Source organism: Mauremys reevesii, linkage group 1, assembly GCF_016161935.1.
Source record: "Mauremys reevesii isolate NIE-2019 linkage group 1, ASM1616193v1, whole genome shotgun sequence".
In the NCBI taxonomy this organism is placed as follows: Eukaryota; Metazoa; Chordata; order Testudines; family Geoemydidae; genus Mauremys; species Mauremys reevesii.
The window spans coordinates 48,301,629-48,322,833 of NC_052623.1; the positions used below are offsets into that span (position 1 = coordinate 48,301,629).

The 21,205-nt window shown below is 45.8% G+C and overlaps 1 protein-coding gene across 5 annotated transcripts in view; it reads right to left on the reverse strand.

Moving 5' to 3' along the window:
- Positions 1-21,205, reverse strand: part of ATP8A2 (ATPase phospholipid transporting 8A2) — a 541,088-nt gene that overhangs the window by 134,021 nt on the left and 385,862 nt on the right. For all 5 annotated transcript variants that reach the window (XM_039520497.1, XM_039520502.1, XM_039520500.1 and 2 more), the window contains 2 exons: positions 9,868-9,990; positions 8,654-8,732 (listed from right to left, as the gene is read on the reverse strand). In XM_039520497.1, the coding sequence (XP_039376431.1) occupies positions 8,654-8,732; positions 9,868-9,990 (202 nt within the window). The remainder of the gene's footprint in view (positions 1-8,653; positions 8,733-9,867; positions 9,991-21,205) is intronic.

The window sequence follows — 21,205 nt, forward strand, 5'->3', positions numbered from 1 at the left end:
CAGAGTGCCTTTCATACCCTATGCGTCTCAAAGCACTTTAAAAAAGCAGTATGTTAGAAATTGGTAATGCAGTGTTGTGTTTACATGCTCAGAAATAGCACAGTAACAACCTTAGTTGTTAAAAACTGTTTTAGTGAGAGAATGAATGTTTGCCAGGCACTAACAAACAAATTGTCTAGAAGAGCTAAGGAATTTTCTGTGTCACTCTGTGCTGCATATTGACACGTCTAATATTTTTAAAAAATTGATATTCCTTCAAAGTAAATCGTTTTTAAACATAAAATGATTTGCAGTGATTTTAGCCAAATGAGGTTGGTAGTGGATACATGTAATGCTAAAACATCTTAATGGGTGTTAATGTATCAACTGACTGGCATTCAGTCTTAGACACCCTTTCTCCTAGCAAAAAGTGTGCAGCAGGGTGTGAGTACAGGTTGATCTATCATCTGAAAGTGCCAAGCTTGGCAATACTTCAAGTGTCCATTTAGTCATTCTTAGCACTTGCCAACTTAAAACAGAGGTCTATGAAAGAACACGACAGCCACATGAATGCCAAATGGACTCATAATTATTGGAACCTTCAAGCATTACCCAAGCATGAGCACCATTTATGTTTTCATAGGTTTCAAGATGTTTGCTTGAGACGTATACAAGACTGGAGTTGGAACAGACCTATGATAAAACCTTGGGCCTGAGCCTATAAACGCTTATAGTCTTGGCATAGTGCTTATGACCTTGTGTGGTTTCACTTTTTGAATTGATGTGCAGGACTGGACTTCATATTAGCAAACTGGGATCATTTACTGATATGGCTTGTAGTCTTACATTGATCATGGATCTTCATTCAAGCAGAAGCAGCAGCTTTTTTCAGCTTCCCGACAGAGTTCTGCTGATACAGCTCTGTCCTGCTCGTCAATACCCTCAATTTTCAAACCTTCACCCTCTCCTGAGTAGGAGCTGTCAATCATGCCTACTTTAATTATTCCAAATTGTAGTTAGGTGGAGAAAACTTCATTAAAGGCAAAGGTCTGTTTTCACTTGTGAACTAAACAGCATTTGAACTTAGATTTTTGTAGGTAAAAATACATTTGCAATCACCTACTGTCCAACCAGTATAGTTACACCCAGTTTGGATTTGCTGCTCAATAATTACATGGAAGTGGTACTGGACACTGCTGCAAAATCCTACCTTAATGCCTCAAAGTGGCACAGCAGTGACCCTGGCTTGTCTGACAGACAGGATAGTGGAGTGTATTCTTCAGTAGGTTCAACCATGCTATTAAGGTGTCAGACTCCCAACCCAGGGAGAGGACAGCTGTCCTCCTTCTTGAGGTTGGGTGCTAGCTAAGTTGAGGAGGTAAACACGCCACTGACAGCATAGCCAGTGGGTGGATGAAGAAATGGCTAAAACAACATGAGTAAATGGGTCCCAATTCCCCGTGCACACCTTGATCCGTTCTATGACAGTAGTCAGGAGTTCAGTCAATGAGAGGCTGTTAAGAATCTCAGGGGCCAGAAAAAGGACTGCCCTTTCCGTGTGCACCTATAACTGCGGGACACTGATGAGAGGCAATTTGATCAACCATCTAATGAAGGAGAAGGCAAGGACAGCCTGCGGAAAATTGGTCTCTGCGAAACGCGATGAAGAAAGGAGATGGAAAAGAGGTGGAGAGAAAAAAGTACCATCATGTTGGGAAAAGGAGAAGGTGCAAGAACCATTGGAGGAATCGGCTTCATCACCAACAAGGAATGGTCTTCAAGAATCGTCTCCAGCAAGTTCAAGTCATCGTGCATTGGAGTGCCACACCTCCAACTGAACAAGAACAGCACCCTCAAGATTATTCAGAATTATGCTCCCACAAGCACAGGCGAAGATGCCGATGTGGAAGAATTCTACCAGGAGCTCGAGGAAACCCTCACTCAAAAATCCACATATATGATTGTGATGGGAGATTTCAGTGCCCAAGTTGGAAGAGGGAAAGAAGGTGAAAAGTTAATTGGAAGGTATGGCACTGGCGAACAGAATCCATGAGGAGAGTGACTGGCAACTCTGGCGGAGACTAAAGAAATGTGCATTGGTAACACCTGGTTTAAGAAGAAGGCCAAGAGGAGGTGAACATGAATCGTGCCCAATGCGAAGAACAAAAACAAGATTGACTATATTCTGATCAATAAGTGGCGCATTGTACAAGACATCTCAGTAGTGGCATCATTTAACACCGGTAGTGACCATCACTTGCTCAGAGCACGGCTCAACTTCAACGAAAAGGTGGAGGAGAAAGCACTACAGATGGCAAATCAGAGACAGCGACCAAAAATATCTGACAAGGCAATCTTGAAAGCGAACATTTCCAAAGAAGACTGGAGTCTTATAGATAACGGCGATGAGGATTATAAAAACTTCACTGATAAGTTGAGGCAATGCATGAAATTAGCCAAGAAAGCCTGAAAAGAGTGAAGGGAAGAATCTCAGAGGAAATGCGGAACTTGCTAGAGAAGCAGAGGAATATGAAGCAAAATGATGGCGACAAACTTGATTACTCCCTCCTCTGCAAGTTCACAAGAAGACGACTAAAGGAAGACTTTGAGAAGTACCAAAATGAAAGACTCTTAAAAATGGCTGAAGATCACAGAAGCCTCAAAAAATGCAGACGGGAATTGACACTGTACAGGTCAACAGTAATGGTGTTGAAGAACAGGGACAGAAAACCAGTAATTGACAGAACAGAGATAGAAGTGGTCTGCGAAGATTTCTACACCGAACTGTTCACGTCTCAGATAAATGTCCCAGTAACCAACACTTCAACAGACCAACGAGCACGTACTCCCAGTCCTTGTCAGAGAAGTTCAACATGCAGGTCACAAAATGAAGGAAGGAAAAGCCCCAGGTAAAGATGGACTGACAATCGAAATAAGAGCTGGAGGCCAAGACCTCTGGGAAACCCTTGCTCAGAGGTTTAGCTGTTACTTGGAAATGCAGAAGATACTATCTAGCTGGAAGGAGTCCAACATCATTCTGCTGTACAAGAAGGGCAACCGTGAAGATCTAAACAACTATTGTTCAATATGCCTGCTCTCACATGTCTATAAGCTGCTCACCAACTCTCACAGAGTCTGGACAAGAAGCAGAACGGACGAGAGAGCAGGCAGGCTTTTGAAGAAATTTCAGTACAATGGACCATATTTTTACCATAAACCAGCTATTGGAACGCTCAAGGGAACACAAATTCCCTTTATGTATTGCCTTCATCGACTATGAAAAAGCATTTGACAGTATAGAGATCAATGCAATGTTGAAAGCACATCGACACAAACTATATCAAACTATTAAAGGAAGCAAATTCTGACTGCACAACAGATATAACCTTGTTTGATACTCCCCTTCGCATCCCAGTTAAGAAAGGTGTGAAACAAGGAGACAGTTTCACTGAAACTCTTCACAGCCTGCTTCAAAATGGTAATGAGGCAGATAAATTGGAAGGGTGGAATCAAAATCAACGGAGAGCAGTTAAATCATCTCAGATTCACGGATGATATTGTGTTGATCACCGAAAATACTATCAAACTACAGAAAATGCTGCGAGAACTCAACACAAAAAGCAGCCAAGTCGGACTGAAAATTAACTGCTCCAAAATGAAATGTATGTGGTCTGACACCTTACCAAAAGCTCAAATAACAAGCAAGGGAGAACAAATAGAAGAAGTTGAGCAATAAATCTATTTAGGCCAAGAAATTAACATGTGGCATGATCAGGAAGGTGAACTCTCGCAAAGAAAGAAAGCAGGTTGGTGCATATTCAATTCTATCAAGGATGTCCTCCAAGGAAAAATCGACAGGGCAACATGTGCCAGCCTCTTCAACTCAACAGTAATGCCAGCAATGTTGTACGGCAGTGAAAAACGGACAGTGACGAAGACAGAGGAGCAGCAACTGTCTGTCACGGAGAGGGCAATGGAAAGAAGAATTCTGGGAATTTCAATCTGTGACTGAGTTCCCAATGAAGTGATCAGACAGCAGTGTGGAGTGCAGGATGTTGTTGAGAGCAAGCATAGTAAAAAGGGATGGGCCGGGCATATAGCGAGGCTCACTGACAATTGATGGACTGCAGCTGTTGCCAGGTGGTACCCACGGGAACTAAAACGATCACTTGACCGATCTTCAAATAGATGGGAAGATTTTATTGTGAAAAGACATGGCTGCACATGGAGAAGGAAGGTCAGGGTACAAGAAGAATGGAAGACGTGTTGTGATCAGTGCAATCTATACGAGGGCTGAAGGACCTATCGATCAAGGTGATCAAGGTGAAGGTACTGGACAAATGATGGGAGTCAGAACTGTAACTTACTTTCCCCCCGTCCTTTAGTCTAGGCCTTGCCAGTTTGGCATCCCTGGCTGCTGAGAGAGATAAAAGGTATTTACTGAAAGTGTGGTGTGATTTAAAACTGCTTCCTAGCCAGTATGGATGGGAGCTTGTTTGGTTTCTTGGCATAGGAATCTGTAATCACCTTATCTCTTCTGTTATCTCCAGTGCATCTTATCGATGCATCTTACTTTAGTGTCTGCTGCTTAGGTTTGTAGTGAAATTTGTCTATGTGTGGCCATATTGGTTGTCATGGATCCAATGTAATATGGCCTAGTCACTCTATAAAAATAAAAAATAAATTAACAGAGACACCCTATCTCCTAGAACTGGAAAGGACATTGAGTCCAGCCCCCTGCTTTCACTAGCAGGACCAAGTACTGATTTTGCCCCAGATCCCTAAGTGACCCCCTCAAGGATTAAACTCACAACCCTAGGTTTAGCAGACCAATGCTCAAATCACTGAGCTATCTCTCCCTCTTGACTCTGACTATATACTTATAGTACAGTGTCAAGGGAAACACTTAAGTTCAGATATCTAAGTACTTTTCAATGTAATTACTAGATTTTTTAAAAGATTCTAACATTACACTGCATTTCATGACCTCACTCTTTGGGAACTCAGTGGCCCTGCAAAGAAAGACCTTTCTGTTAATAAGAAAGAATCTGAAGATGTGCAGAAAACATCTATCTTTAGGGATATGCATTCACTGAACATATGCAGTCTTTATCCTAAGGAACTCAAGCGTGTAAAGAACATCCCAGTGTGAATGAAACATTTTTGTCTGAAGCTTTAAAAACACTTTTTACTCCAACATAAAGAAAGTTGAAAACTTTATATTCGCCCCTCTTTGGAGAATAAAAGGAACTGTCTATACTCACATTTAGCATAATTTTTCAGAAATTAAATTATGAATATTGGAGAAGAATGAGCATCCTAATCTATTTCATTGGTTGACACCTAAAAGGGCACTTTAAGAGAATATTTATATTTAAGATAATAGTTAGGGACAGATCAAGAAGTTAAGGAAAAAAATATAAACAAACAAAAGTTTCTTAATTGTAACTTCTGGACAGATCAACCTGAAACAGAATTTAGAGATGAGCTGTTTATTTCAACCTAATATTTGAACTCACTGTTTGTTATGTATGATAAGATATGAGTAATCCTATTTCTTGAGTCAGGTGATAAGTAGACTGTAAGAGTTTGTCTTGCGCATGTATACTCCTGAGGGCATTCTGTGCCAAAAAATTAAAAATTCTGTGCACAAATATTGCAAAATTCTGCACAATTTATTTGTCAGATAAATGTGGAGGCTCCAGCATGGGATTGGTGAGCACAGGCCACTGGCTGCATGGAGGTAGGAGATCACTGTGCAGCTCCCCTCCAACCCCCCAGGACATGTAATCAGTAGTAAGGCTGCATCCAACCCTGACACAGCGCAAGGACCAGGCCTGCCCCAGAAACACCCCAGGGCCCTGCCCCTCCATGCCAGGTGCACCAGGTGTGGGCAGGCAGGCTCAGCAATGCAAGATCTAAGTGTGGAGGGGCTTAGTGTGGGGAGATCCAGGTGTGAGTTGAGAGGGCTCTGTGTAGGGCAATCTGAATGCAGGTGGCTAAGTAGGGGATCTGGGTGCAGGGGGGATCTGGATGCACAGGGCTTGCTGTGGGGTTCTGGGTGCCATGGTAAAGGGACTCACCCGGTGCAGGGGGAGTGGGGCTCATTGGGGGGGTTCTGGGTGCAGGGGGAGGGGATAAGGCTCGGTGGGAGGGTCTGGGTATGAGGGGCTCTGGATGCATAGAGATTGGGCGGATGGGGTATCAATTCACTGTACAGTGCAGGGCTGCCCAGAGGATTCAGGGTGCCTGGGGTCTTTGGTGGCAGGGGGCCCCCGCCGCCGAAGACCCGGCACTTCGGCAGTGGGTCCCGGGGCAGAAGGACCCCCCACCGTGGGTCTTCGGGGCACTTCGGCGGCGGGTCCTGGAGTGGAAGGACCCCCCCACCACCAAATTGCAGCCGAAGACCCGCAGCAGAAGAAGCTCCGGGGGCCCAGGCCCTGCAAGAGTCTTCCGGGATCCCCGGAGCGAGTGAAGGACCCGATATTTGCTTGTTTGTCCCGCGTCCTGACCAATGTTAGGTCGGGACACTGGACAAACAAGCACAGGCTCCGGAGCCCGGAAGGGCTCACGCCCTCCCCCGCCCTGACTCCGCCACCTCCTTCCCTCATTGGATCCCTCCCCGAATCCCCGCCCCCATCCCCGCCCCCTCACTGCCCCATTGGCTCTCTCCCCACCTGCCTCTTGCCAAGCACGCCATGCCCAGGAGACGCATGGGAGCGCAGGGCGGGGGTGAGTGTGAGTCTGGCCTGGCCCCGAGGAGGCAGGACTCAGGCGCGGTACCTGGAGTGAGAGTAGGGGGGTAGCCCGGAGGGCCAGGCGGCGGCTGTTCTCCCCACCTGGGCAGCGGGACTCAGGAGCAGCCGCTGCTGCAGCTCCCACTGCCGCGGGGGGAGGAAGTGGCCAAGCATGTGGCGCTCTGCGGTTTTGGTGCCCGGACCCGAACCCCCCAAGCCCAAGCCTGCTGCGGTGACCCAGCAGCGCGCACGGTTGGTGCAATCCCGCGGCGGAGGCATCGGCAGCCCAGTCCCGTTCGTTCCCCTGCGGGACCCGAGCAGGATTGGGGGGCTGGGGCCCGCTGCCCCCACTCCGGGGCCGCCCGCGGGATTGCACCAGCTGGGCAGCCAGCCCAGACGCGAGTGGCCAGGGGCTAGGTATGCGCAGCGTGCGCGCTGGGTCCCCGCAGCAGGCCCGGGCTCGGGAGGTTCGTGGGCGCCAGAGCCGCAGCTGCCGAGCTTGGCCAGCGGCCGCTTCCTCCTCCCGCGGCAGTGGGAGCTGCAGCAGTGGCTGCTCCCGAGTCCTGCTGCCCAGGTGGGGAGAACAGCTGCCGCCTGGCCCCACAAGCCACCCCCTACTCTCCCTCCAGGTACCGCGCCCAAGTCCTGCCTGCTTGGGGCCAGGCCGGACTCACACTCACCCCAGCCCCGCGCTCCCCTGAGTCTCCTGGGCCTCCTTCCAGCGCTTGCGGAGGGAGGAGGAATCGGGGGTGGGGGATTTTTTTTTTTTTTGCTCTGCTGCCATTTTTTTCTCCTCTGCCCCCACCCCGACCCCCCGCGTCTCGATATTTGACCTGGGTGATCTGGTCATCCTACGGGGGAGGAGTTTGCAGAGCTTCCTAAAGCCAGGGGAGAAATCTGGGGTTGGGTCTGACATGGCCCCAGATGCTGTGTAGGGGGAGAGGAAGTCCCATCCTCACCAGCCCAGCTGAGACTAGCTGCTGAAACCAGCACAGGGTAGGAGCCTCCAGCAAGGTCTTCTCTAGTCCCGCCCCCTGCCCCACAGTGACTTACCCCTCTGCCGGCTGCCCTGGGCACCAGAAACATACTGCAGGGGAGGATCATCTGACCACTCTTCTGGCTTTCTTTTGCTTCTCCGTCAGAAAGTTATTTTTCTGCGGGGAAGAAAAGAAATCTGTGGGGGACAAAAATTCTGTGCATGTGCAGTGGCGCAGAATTCCCCCAGGAGTAATGCTGTGTACAAACTGTCTGGGTACAGGGTGGGATTTCTTGTCATTCTGTAAAGTACCAAGCAGTTGCCATTGGCAGTTGCAGGATACCAGACTTGAGGATGTCACTGTCTCATTCAATAGGTCAAATTCTGTTTTCCTAATTTTTCTGACTCTGAACCTGATCCAGCTTCCACTTAAGTGAACAGAAGCCCTTCCATTGAATTCAATGGCAGTTGGTTGGGTCACTCTTGGAATTACCCTGCATTTTGTAGGCAATTTGGGAAGAGATTATTGTAGAATTTAAAAGGCCCAACAAATATAAAGCAAAAGGTTTCCCTATTGTAAGGATATAAAACTCACTATATGAACACTGTACAAGTATGTGACATGAGGAATGAAAATATTTGAAAAGGAAAGATTTTTTGTGTGTGCCTGAACCCATGTTTTATTTCAGAACCTTCAGAAGACATAAGTGTGTGACTGAAAGAGGCTTACTAAAAATTAGGTATGGAAGTCACTATATGGAAGATATCCATGTCAAATGCAAGAAGAGTGGCTTCCAAAGGTCAGCGTTGATAAATGGTCAAGGCTAGAACCTACAACCTGTCCGACTGTCTATCATCATTAGTTTTCTTAGAACCAGTTGTGACCTCCAGCTCTGCAAACACATTGGCACTGAGGAGACTGAATGCTACTTGCTGACATTTGAAATAATGAAGCAGTTACCATGTTCCAGCACTTTCAGTGGAAACCAGAAAAGAATGATGGAGTGGATCAAGGCGTTGATGCAGTGACCCCAGAAAACCTGAGGGAAAACAAACCAAGAAAGTCAGGAGTCCGCCAAAAAACTTGCTCTCTCGCTAACTCCCAACAAATGCTTCATTGTGAAGTTTACTGGCAGAGAGTAATGTTTCTCCTAAGCTGCAATACTTGAACTTTTCTGAAATATATTTCCTCATCCACTTTTTACATAATTTCTGTGCTACCACCAGACAACTCTGCTTCAATTGAAGGATTTTTTAAATACAGTATGTCAGATTATACTAGGGCAAACATACTACCCCCAAAAATCTTCATCAGAATATGAGCAGGTGGATTCACCTTTGCTTAATCGCTCGAATTATCATGATGATAGACAGGACTATTAATACAATGAAACAGTTACTTTATTTTCTTTAATGGAGAAAAGTACTTTTTGTACCCCACAATGTCCCATTTAAAAGTCTTACGTTTCGCATATGTCAGAGGTTTGCATATTCTGCAATTTTGTTCTTTGAAATCTTAGAATCCCTCTGACAAAACAAACCTAGGACCTTGCTTTGTTTCAAGAGTATATTTAATTACTCATTAACACCCCCCCCCCCCCGCCCAAGAACATCAAATGGTGAAATTTCTTAGCACAAACAGGTCAGTAAATCAATGAAACAGAAAGTGTAGGATATTCTCCAAAATATTAAAAGAAAATACAAGAGTGTAACTTTATCTGCATAATTCTTAAACCTCTGCAATGACAGGAAGAATAAAATCATCCTAACTTAAGAAAAACTTTAAAAAGAGATTTAGCAAGGCTGGTAGGTAGGACTATGGCAGCATTTCAATATGAAACTCAAAAAACAGGCACAGCTCATCCAGCTTCTCTGAAAGATGCAGACAGGCAAAATTCATATTCAGATATCGGCCCTAGTCTGAACTTCCCCAAAATTTGGATGGACTTCAGGACTATTATTCTATTTCAGGCCTCTCTTCTAGTCAGTACTCAGAAACAGCAAATTATTTTCAAAAGAACACAACATTCTAGGAAGCAAGGACAACCCTGATTTCAAGGGAGTTATGCTGGCATAAAACTGAAGTAAAACTGAATGAGGCCTTTAAGACAGGACTTGAAAATATAATGCTAGTATTTTTCTTTAATTTTTTTAAAAATAAAACATTTCTGTTACCCTCGTGTTGAACCCATCCGCATTTTGAGTAATTTTGTAGAGCTGGGGAAATCTAAGCATGCTGTCTTGGGTACATGATCGTTCAAAGATTCCCAGAGTGAAGGGTGGCAATGCTGTGAAAATCTACAAAGAAAACAAACACTAATTTAAAAACCTCTATTAACTTTATAAGTAGGTCCACGATAATGTTTGAGATCCAGGGTGAAATCCTGGTGCCACTGAAGTCAATGGCAAAACTCCCATTGAGTTCAGTCGGGACAGAACCTCATCCCCAGAGTGTAATTTGACATAATTTTCAGTCAAACCAAAACCTGAAATGTAGTGATGCATAATTCTTATTATTGATTGTACTTAACCTAAGCACAAAAAGAAGCCAGAAAAGGTAGTTCTTACTCTTGCTGTTAACTAATTAAACAAAAAACAAGCTGAGCATCAGTATTTCATGTCATATTTTATGTCATATTATTAGCCAACTAGTCTAGTTACATTAAAATGTATCTAAAGCCTGAAAAAGAAAGTCTGGCATGTACATTATGGAAAAGATTTGAGGTAAGTTGGTTCAAACATAGTTGCAACTGGAGCCATGAAAGTATTTCATTTGTTTTACTAAAGCAAAGATTATAAAGACATTAGTGCAAGTAAATGTGGAAATCAGACAAAAACTTCTAAAAAATAAAGAACATTCTAGATTCTGTTATTTCTGGCCTTCTGTGGTGTCTAAGCGAGGCATGAACCTTGATAGGAGTATGCCAACTCAGACTGAATCCAGACAAAAAAGAAGTGATATTGCTAGGTCAGAGGAACATCAAGAGAAAGACACAGAGACCAGCATTCTGTTTCTATTTCTTTTCTGCTTTTTCACATGAGTTTTTGGAGGAAATATCAGTTTATGAGATATTTGGAGTTCAGAACTTTGTCTAGTAATTACTATTCTGCATGTATATACTTTTTATAGCAGCTACAGAAAATGTTTATACTGAATGAAATAAATACAGACGTATTATTATTTGTATTGCATTAACACCCAAGGGCCCCAGTCAGGATCTGGCTCCTGTTTGTGCTATGAAGGGCACCAATTCATAGGATTCTCATCCACCACAGACATTTCTGTGTAATCTGGGGAAAGCCACTGAGGGTATGTCTACAGTGCATCTGTGGCTGGCCCATGCCAGCTGACTTGGGCTAATGGGGATCAGGCTACGGGGCTGTTCAATTGCAGTGTAGACATTTTGGCGTGGGCTGGACCCTGGGCTCTGAGACCCCACGAGGTGGGAGGGTATCAGAGCCCAGGCTCCAGCTCAAACGAGAACATCTACACCACAATTAAACGGTCCCATAGCCCAAGTCTTGTGAGCTCAAGTCAGTCATGAGTGTTGAACTGCAGTGTAGACATAGGGTCATTTTTTAAAGGTATTTAGGCCAGGGAGGTCAGACTAGATGATCTGGTGGTCCTTCTGGTCTTAAACTCTATGATTCTATGACCTAAAAATGTGGATAGGCACTCGGTGGGGCTTTCAAAAATGCCTAGGTACTTAACTCCTACTGGGAGTTAGGCACCTAGTGGGATTTTTAAAAATACTAAACTCCTGATAACGGGAGTTAGGTACCTAGGAGATTTTGAAAATCCACCACGGCATCTATCTGTATCCTTAGGCTGCTAAAAACCTTTCCAAATCTGGCCCTTCATATTTCTGTGCTTCAGTTCTCCAACTCTAAAATGGGACAATAGTATGAGATGATGAGTCATCTCTGAACAAGAGCCTGATTAAGCCACATTAGAATGGCTACATTGGGACAGACCAATGGTCCATCTAGCTTCCAACAGTGGCCAGTGCCAAGTGCTTCAGAGGGTGTGAGCAGAACAAGGTGTGGCAAAGTCCCGTCTCAGTCTCCCCAGCCTCTGCTGTTTTTAGCTCTGGTGAGACTGGCTAGGGTAATGCAGTCCCCCTTAGGACTCAGGGGAAGTCTGTCCCCTGTCTTCTCACCAGTCTTAATTAAAGTATTTTTACCCTGTCTTGTAGGAGAGTGTCCTGCCGCTCTGCCTGGGAAGGCTTGCTGCTTCAATACTCCTGGTAGCCAGGCTCCTTCTCTCTCTGCTTTCGCCCCCCCTTCCTTCCTCCCAGGAAGGGGTTTAAAAAGGTCTCAGGCAGCTCCAAGTTGTAACCAGCTGATCCTAATTACCCTCATGTAGCTCCCCTCAGCTGATTCTAATTTGCTACCTGGGTAACCCTTTCTCAGCTGAACCTGCTTGACCTGTAGTTGCTTCAGTTGATAAGGAGGAGGGCCTTTTAACCCTCTGGGACTGACTCCTCCCCCCCCTCTGGCAACTGGCTGTCCTGAGTTTATCACACATCCCCCCCCCCTGCTCAACACTACAGGGTTGGGCTACTTGGGTCGGCAAAACAGTGTACCCTTGAAAGGCCATCCGCGTTGCCATGCTTGATTCCAGACCTATGTTGTACTCTGAAGTGGAAGGGTTGTAGTGACAGGAACCACCTGGTCACTCTCGCATTTTTCTCTTTGTTTTGGTGCATCCACTTCAGGGGAGCATGGTCGGTGACAAGGGTAAACTTCCGTCCGAGTAGGTAATAGCGAAGACTTTCAATGGCCCACTTTACGGCCAGGCATTCCTTTTCAACTACGGCATATTTCCGTTCCCTGGGCAGGAGTTTCCTACTGAGGAACAGGACGGGGTGTTCTTCCGCTCCAACCAGTTGTGAAAGTACCGCTCCCAACCCAACTTCTGAGGCATCCGTTTGCAAGATAAACTCCTTCTCCCAGTCTGGAGCTACCAGCACTGGGTCAGTGCAGAGCGCGGTCCGCAGATCTGCAAATGCCTCCTCAGCCGCGCTAGACCATTTCACTATATCTGGGCCACGGGCTTTCGTTAGGTCAGTTAGTGGGCATGCCCTGGTGGCGAAGTGGGGGATGAACCGCCTGTAGTACCCCACCAGCCCCAGGAATGCTCTGACCTGTTTCTTCCGGACAGGTCGGGGCCAATTCTGTATTGCCTCTAACTTGTTGAGTTGGGGCTTTACCACACCTCTCCCCACTATATATCCAAGGTATTTGGCTTCTGCTAGCCCAATTGCGCATTTGGAGGATTTGCAGTCAGCCCTGCCTTCCTCAAGGTGTCCAGGACTGCTTCCACCTTCCCCAAGTGCGTCTCCCAATCCGGACTATGTATAATGACGTCATCAAGATAGGCGGCCGCATACCTGCCATGTGGGCGTAACAGTTTGTCCATGAGTCGTTGGAAGGTGGCAGGAGCCCCATGTAAACCGAACGGGAGGACAGTGTATTGATACAGTCCCTCTGGAGTTGAAAAGGCCGTCTTCTCTTTGTCGGCCCTAGCCAAGGGAATTTGCCAATAACCCTTAGTCAGGTCAAGGGTGGACAAAAATCGTGCTTTCCCCAGTCGGTCAATTAGCTCATCTATCCGGGGTATAAGTGCGCATCAAATTGGGACACCTCATTCAGTTTCGGAAGTCATTGCAAAACCTCATACTGCCATCCGGCTTAGGTACTAGGACCACTGGGCTTGACCATTGGCTATGAGACTCTTCAATGACCCTAGCTTCAACATTTTCCTGACTTCTGACTTGATCTCTTCTCTTTTCGCCTCCGGGATCCGGTATGGCTTTACATTCACCTTCACTCCAGGCTCTGTGAGGATGTGATGGTGAACCTCAGTAGTCCGGCCTGGCTTTTCTGAGAACACGTCCTGGTTGCATTCAATCATGTGGATCACCTCCGCTCGTTGGTCAGAGGTCAATTCTGGGGATATTCCCACTTGGCCAGGCAGGTTGCTCTCGGGAGGGGGTGACCCTATAGTGACCACATGCGCTTCTCTGTCTTGCCAAGGTTTCAACAGGTTCACATGATAGATTTGTTCCAGCTTCCAGCGTCCGGGCTGTCGGACTTTGTAATCGACCTCTCCAACGGCTTCTATTACCTCGTATGGCCCCTGCCATCTGGCCAGGAGCTTGCTCTCTGCTGTGGGTACGAGTACCATCACCCGATCTCCCACCTGGAATTTTCGGGTCATCGCCTGGCGATTGTAATATGTTTGTTGGGCCAACTCTCTCCCCTACGAGTATAGGCTTCTGATTCTGGGCCAAGATGCTCGTTCCCCTCCTCTTATCTGCCCTCCTTTCTCGCCGAGTCTTCCTGGTTTTCCCAGGGGGCGAGAATAAGTCCTGGGCAAATTCTTGGAAGGCTGGGGGGTTGCTAACTATTGAGGCCACCCCATTGCTCTCTGGGGTGTTATCTTCTTCTGACTCCTCTCCAGGAAGTAGACTGCCAAACCCTGGGAAGTCTCGTCCTATGAGGACTGGGTAGGGGAGTTTCGGGACCACCCCCGCCATCACCTTAGTGGGGTTTCCTTGGACCTCTATTTTCACTCGGATAGTCGGATAGTAATTTACATCCCCATGGACACAGGATATCCCTGTGCGCTTGGCCCGGGATAGTTGATCATACCCGACCAGCTTTCCCGAGACCAGCGTGACTGCACTTCCTGAGTCTACTAATGCGGTGGTCTTTATACCATTCATTTTAACTTGCCTAGTATATCTATGAGGGACCATCGCTACTCCTACTAGGCTTATCAGGTCACATGACTCTTCTAGATTTCCCAGGTCGCATTGCATGGGCTCCTCTAGGTTTGGGCATTGGGCAGCTATATGCCCTATCTCTCCACATGCATAGCATCGGTACCCTCCTCGGGGCAGCCCCTTAATTTTTGGGCTGTGGGGCCTTACCCCCCGAGTCTCTCTCTCCCAGTCCCCAGGTCCCTCCGAGTACTTTGGCTGCTCTTCGTTCTCCTTCTTCCCTGCCATAGTTCGGCCTGGAGCTATGGCAACTCGGGCCCTTGGTACATAGCCTTGCCTCCTATCCTGGCGCCTCCCTTCCCCAGTGGTCCGAGAGAGTTCCTGTGCTGCTAGATGTCTCTCTACAAGGGCAACTAGCTCATCATAGGAGGAGGGATCATTTTGACTGACCCATCCTCGTATGTCCGGCGGTAGCCCTCTCATGTACCTGTCCACAACTAGGGTTTCCACGACTTCCTCCGGCCGGCGGGTCTCGGGGCACAGCCACTTCCGGGCCAGATGGATCAGGTCAAACAGCTGGGACCTCGGGGCTTTGTTGGCTCGGTATTTCCACTCATGGAACCTCTGCGCCCTTATAGCTGTCGTCACGCCAGACCTTGCCAGGATCTCCGCCTTTAGCTGGGAGTAATCGGAAGCTGCTTCTGTTGCCATATCAAAATACGCTTTCTGTGCCTCCCCACACAGAAAAGGTGCCAGGATACTGGCCCACTGGTCTTGGGGCCAGGCCTCCCGCCGGGCCGTCCTCTCAAATGCAAGGAGATACGCCTCCACGTCATCATCCACTGTCATCTTCTGTAAGTAGCGGCTGGCGTGCAGGGGCCGAGTCCCCTGGGGGCCGTGCATTAGGGTGGTCAGGGCCTTTAGCTGGTTCACAACCTCCTGCAAGGTGGCTCGATCCTGAGCCGCTTGGCTCATCAGGAGTTGATTTGTCTCCTGCTGCATTCGTACCGCCTCCTGCTGGGCAGCCATCTGCACCCTGGTAGCTTCTTGCTGAGCCGCAGTGGCCTGCACCAGTGCCTTCACTACATCTTCCATTTTTTTTTTTTTTTTTTTTTGGGGGGTGCTTTTACCCTGCCCCGAGACGGTTTGCCGCAAAGTCTCACTCACATCCCACTCCTGACACCACGTGTGGCAAAGTCCCGTCTCAGTCTCCCCAGCCTCTGCTGTTTTTAGCTCTGGTGAGACTGGCTAGGGTAATGCAGTCCCCCTTAGGACTCAGGGGAAGTCTGTCCCCTGTCTTCTCACCAGTCTTAATTAAAGTATTTTTACCCTGTCTTGTAGGAGAGTGTCCTGCCGCTCTGCCTGGGAAGGCTTGCTGCTTCAATACTCCTGGTAGCCAGGCTCCTTCTCTCTCTGCTTTCGCCCCCCCTTCCTTCCTCCCAGGAAGGGGTTTAAAAAGGTCTCAGGCAGCTCCAAGTTGTAACCAGCTGATCCTAATTACCCTCATGTAGCTCCCCTCAGCTGATTCTAATTTGCTACCTGGGTAACCCTTTCTCAGCTGAACCTGCTTGACCTGTAGTTGCTTCAGTTGATAAGGAGGAGGGCCTTTTAACCCTCTGGGACTGACTCCTCCCCCCCCTCTGGCAACTGTCTGTCCTGAGTTTATCACAAAGGTAATTTATCACGTGATCCACCCCTTGTTGTCTAGTCCCAGCTTCTGGCTGTCAGAGGTTTGAGTCCCTGACCATCGTGACTAATGAACCTATCTTCTATGAACTTATCTAATTCTTTTCTGAATCCAGTTATACTCTTGGCCTTCACAACATCCCCTGGCAACGAGTTCCACCAGCTGACTGTGTGTTGTGTGAAGATCCAGTAGCAGGGAGATCTGAATTCTGCTGGTACTTTCAGGAGTTTCTCAATCCATGTCACCTATTGTTCCAGTTGCATCCAGTGATGTACCTGAATGACCAAACCGAATGACCAACTGTGCTGTTGAGGAGGATAAAAGTCTCAGTGAAGGAGAACATCAAGCTGGAGCAGAGGAAAGAAATTCCATAGTTGAAACCCTCCTTCCAGATGTACAGTCACGGTATCCTCTCACACTGAGGATACCTCTCTGGGAGAGTAGATCCCTGTTATTAGTAAGAGGCAGGGAATAGTAATGGGAGATTTGATTATTAGACATGTAGATAGTTGGTTTGTTATGACTGGAAGATCTGCATGGTGAATTGCCTGCTGGGTGTGAAGGTTGCAGACATCTCAAGAAACCAAGGTAGACTTATATGCAGTGCTGGGGAGAAGCCATGATCACGGTACATGTAGGTTCCAGTAACATAGGGAAAGGTAGGAGAGAAGTCCTGGAGGTCATATGTAGGCTGCTAGGTAAGAAACTCAAGTCCAGGATGGGCTCCACCTAAACCAAAATGGAATCAGATTGCTGACATGTAAAAATAAAAAAGATCATAGAGGAGTTTTTCAACTAAGGGCTGGGAGAAGGCTGACAGGTGCAAAGAAGCACACAGTTCAAACAGCTACATCCCTTAGGGGAGGATTTAGTAAAGGAGATAGTCTATATCCTGGTAAAGAGGAGATGACAGAGGTTGATAAAGTACAGGTAGGAACTGAAGGGAAACAGTCAAACCAAAAAGAGTCCCATTCAATTACATCATACAAAGGCAGACAACTAAATACTGACAAATTTTATAAGTGCTTGTCTACAAACACAAGAAGTCTAAATAGTAAGATAGGTAAACTTGAGTGCCTGGTATTAAGAGGATAATACCATTTTAGAGGCTCACACTATACATATGCACACACACATATTCGGGCATAAAAAGTAAGAGGACTAAAAAAATGCCACCTTGACTAAGCAGAGTAAAAGAGGTGGTTAGAAACAAAAAGACAACCTTTGAAGTTGAATCCTAGTGAGGAAAATAGAAAGGAACAAACTCTGGCGAGTCGAATATAAAAGTATAATTAGGCAGGCCAAAAAAGAATTTGAAGAGCAACTGGAAAAAGACACTAAAACTAACAGTAACATTTTTTAAAGTACATCAGAAGCAGGAAGCCTGCCAAACATTCAGTGGGGCCACGCGGTGACCGAGGTGCTAAAGGAGCACTCAAGGAAGACAAGGCTGGTACGGAGAGGCTAAATTCATGTTTGGAACTCTCCCCTGTCTGATAGTGATGACAAACTCCATCCACAAGCCTTACCTTGCTCCAGCCCTGCTCTTGCTCCAGCCTAGCTCCCAACCCTACTCTTGGTTTGTTCCAAACCCCCTCCTGAGTCCAGGTCCAACTTCGGACTTTGGATCCTGGCTCAGATGCCACCACACCAAGCACTACACCAGACTGCCACTGCTTCCACCATTAGGTCCGACCCTCCACATCTCGTTTTTGACATAGTACCTCACCAAGGTGTGAGGAAAAATACATTAAAGATTGTGAACTGCTCATACACTATGGTGACAGGGAGCATATAAATAGAAATATTCGTGGGTGAATACCCACTGCTTGCATCCGAAGAAGTGGGTATTCACCCACGAAAGCTCATGCTGCAAAACATCTGTTAGTCTATAAGGTGCCACAGGATTCTTTGCTGCTTCTATAAATAGAAAGATTAGATATGGTGTCTTATGCACCAAAGGGTTTACAATTTAATTAAAGGCAAGGTTCAGTGAGTGAATGTAGGAATCAGAGAGGGAGCATGAATATAACAATAACATGGTCACATAATTCCCTAGGTTAACAATGTGCATTGACTGATTCTTCTGAGGCATTTCAAGTATTGAGGTTTTTAAATGATCACATCTAAAAATTCCCTATTAAGCCACAGCCCCTTGTGCAGCTCCCTTAATATTTGCTTCCACCACCACTCTGGCTGAAAAAGGTGACCCAGATTTTGCCTACTGTTTGATTTATTTATTTTGAAGGGCTTTATACAGTCTATCCCAACTACTTCTCTATCTAGCATTATTAGTGCCTTTTACAAACTACAAACTCTCCCCATTCGCCCTAGGACAACAGACCTTCTCTCTTTACATTTTCATTTTTTTATTTCAATTTCAAGAAATCATTAAAAATAACCTCCTATATAAAAGCTGTAGGCACCTTTAACATACCAGAAAAATATCAGATAAATTTGACAACACATGGAAGCTCAGAGACCACTAAGACCTTAAGGGTTATCCCATTCTCCCTGCTGCATCCAGGGGCAGGGATGGGTCCGTGCAGCAGTAAACTACAAAAAGTGAGAAAATCCTATTCCCCTGCTCAATTAATTACCTACCCGCTTACCCACACCTCCTGCACCCAACAGCCAATCTCCTAATGCCACAAAACAGCTCAGAGACCAGAACTGCTGACATTATGGGGTTCCTGATGCTGCTGGGAGGAGGGGTTTCTGGGGACCATGTGCCCCCAAAGTTTTGGCTCTGTGGGGCTGGGAATAAAATGGGCTTAGCTAGCACCCACCCCCCAACACCTTGTGCTACTGACAGTGGTGGCTGCTAGCCTCTCCTTTTTGAAGGATGCTGTGGTCTTCTCAAAGGAAGTCAGCTCCAGAACTGCTATGAATGGCTCAATCCCACATTGTGCTCCTGAGAAGGGAGAGGGATTGCTAGGACCATGTACCTTCAGATCCTGGCCCATGTCAGAGGGGAGGAAAGGAAGAGGGAGACTCTGAAGCACCTTGGGCAGGTCACTTTGGGCTTAATTCTGGCAAACCTTACTCACAATGAAACGCACTCAGGCATGTGAATAGTTTCGTTGAAGTCAAAAGGCTTACTCCCATGAGTAACGGCTATTCAATGTGGGTAAGTGTTGCAGAATTGGGCCCTTAATCTCTCTGTGCCTTAACCTCCTCCTCTGTACCATCGTGACAATCATACCTACTTTACACGCGTCCTTGGAGACTTAATTCATTTGCTAAGTGTGTTGAGAGCCTTGGATGGAAGACACTATAAATTTAAAGTTTTATTAGAATGTAGCCGAAAACTATACTCTCCCTCCTTCATCTTCACCCATCTTCTAAACTGACAGTTTCATGCTGGGAAATTAATTTCTAATCCAATTTTCTACAGTTCAGCTAACAATCTCTGATTAGATGCAGTTTTATTTATTATCTTTACAAAATCTTTTGCTTGTATGCTGGATTGTGATTCCTGCCAGCAATGCATACTATGTCTGGAGACTGCAGGTGAAGATTCAGTTCCACACAGGGCTGGATATTAGCGGTGATCAGTAATTGCAAGCACATTTTCTACATGAATGATGTAATCTTTTAAATTAGTCATAAAGCAACAGGCCAGATGGCTGCAATGGCAGAACTCTCATATGGGATATGAGAACCAAAGCTAAGGCCACTAGTCTAATGTGCTCCATGAAGACTCCACGCTATAGGATGGATTTAGGGTGTCTTCAGGGATTTTTGGTATTTCCCAAGTTTTCTGCAGTATTCACGTTTTCACTTTAAAAAAAGATCTTTTAGCCCATCTGGTTATGAAGGTAACCTTTAAAGGCAAGCCTATGCAAGTCCAGAATTCTGGTTCTACCAACCTTACCCACAGTAAGTAACACTGTAATGGAACTACTTACATAGGGGCTGGAACTAGGGGAGCTGGGGGTGCTGCCGCACCCCTGGCTTGAAGTGGTTTCCATTATATCCAGGGTTTACGGTTTGGTTCCGTGGCTCTCAGCACCCCCACTATACAAATTGTTCCAGCAGCACCACTGACTGCTTATGAAGAAGTAAAAGATTATTCAGCACTGGGGAGAGTAGCAGAATAGGGCCACGCAGTGATATCCTAGAGCCTAATCTCTTTGAGTTATTGAGTGCCTCCAGCACTCTGCTGGATGTGGTCTTTAGTGACCCTGGAATATATAGACATAATGAAACAATAGCTTTAGGATTAGACTGAACTGCCATTCATCTGAAGACACCTAACCAAAATGTTAATTCTGAGACCTAATACCAGTAATTAAAGGCAACATGGTTCACTACTTCTTCATTGCTTTCAGCTGTAGTAGCCAGTTAAAGTGTTTTAATTCAGGGTAACTAGATTCATTTGAAAAAAAATCATGTTAAAAGATTTATAGATGCAAATATGTGAATTGAAGAGATGGAGTGGGGTGCTTTAGGAAAACTTCGAGATCTCTGAGTGAGGGTGATGGAAAGAACTGAGAGAATGTAAAATCTCTGGCCTAAAATCTCCTCTTATTTGACATTGGGTTGTGTGGGATTATAATTTTTAATTTTTGAAACAAGTCCTGGTAAAATAAAAAGTAAACATTATATAAAACTATTAATTAATGATATAAACAGTTTATTTGGTGACTTTTGGTGTTTTCACTTATTTGGAGTAAATTTGTTTTAAAAAATCCCAAAGATTTAAAAAAAAAACCTCAACACACAATCAGGAAATTTCACACATGTTGGCAAAAGTTCCTGCAGTTTCCCAGTTGCCTTAGTCAAGGTTTGTGGATCCAGGCACCAGACTAGATGTAACTAATAATGTCACTAGTAGATGTCAGTGAATTGATAGACCAAGTTTCTATAAAACCAGGGAACAGAATAAATCTTTAGTATTGATTGTGGAAGATAAATGCCTAAAAATGGCCTCCCATGGATAAAAATGATAAGGGGCTTTAGAAGCTACCATAATACAATAATGAATGAAGGACAAAACGTCCAAAAACACGATACAAGATAAATATATATTTATGTTGACTAGGAAAAAAGAAGAAAAATAAAAATGTTTAAATATAAAAAATAGTCTGAAATA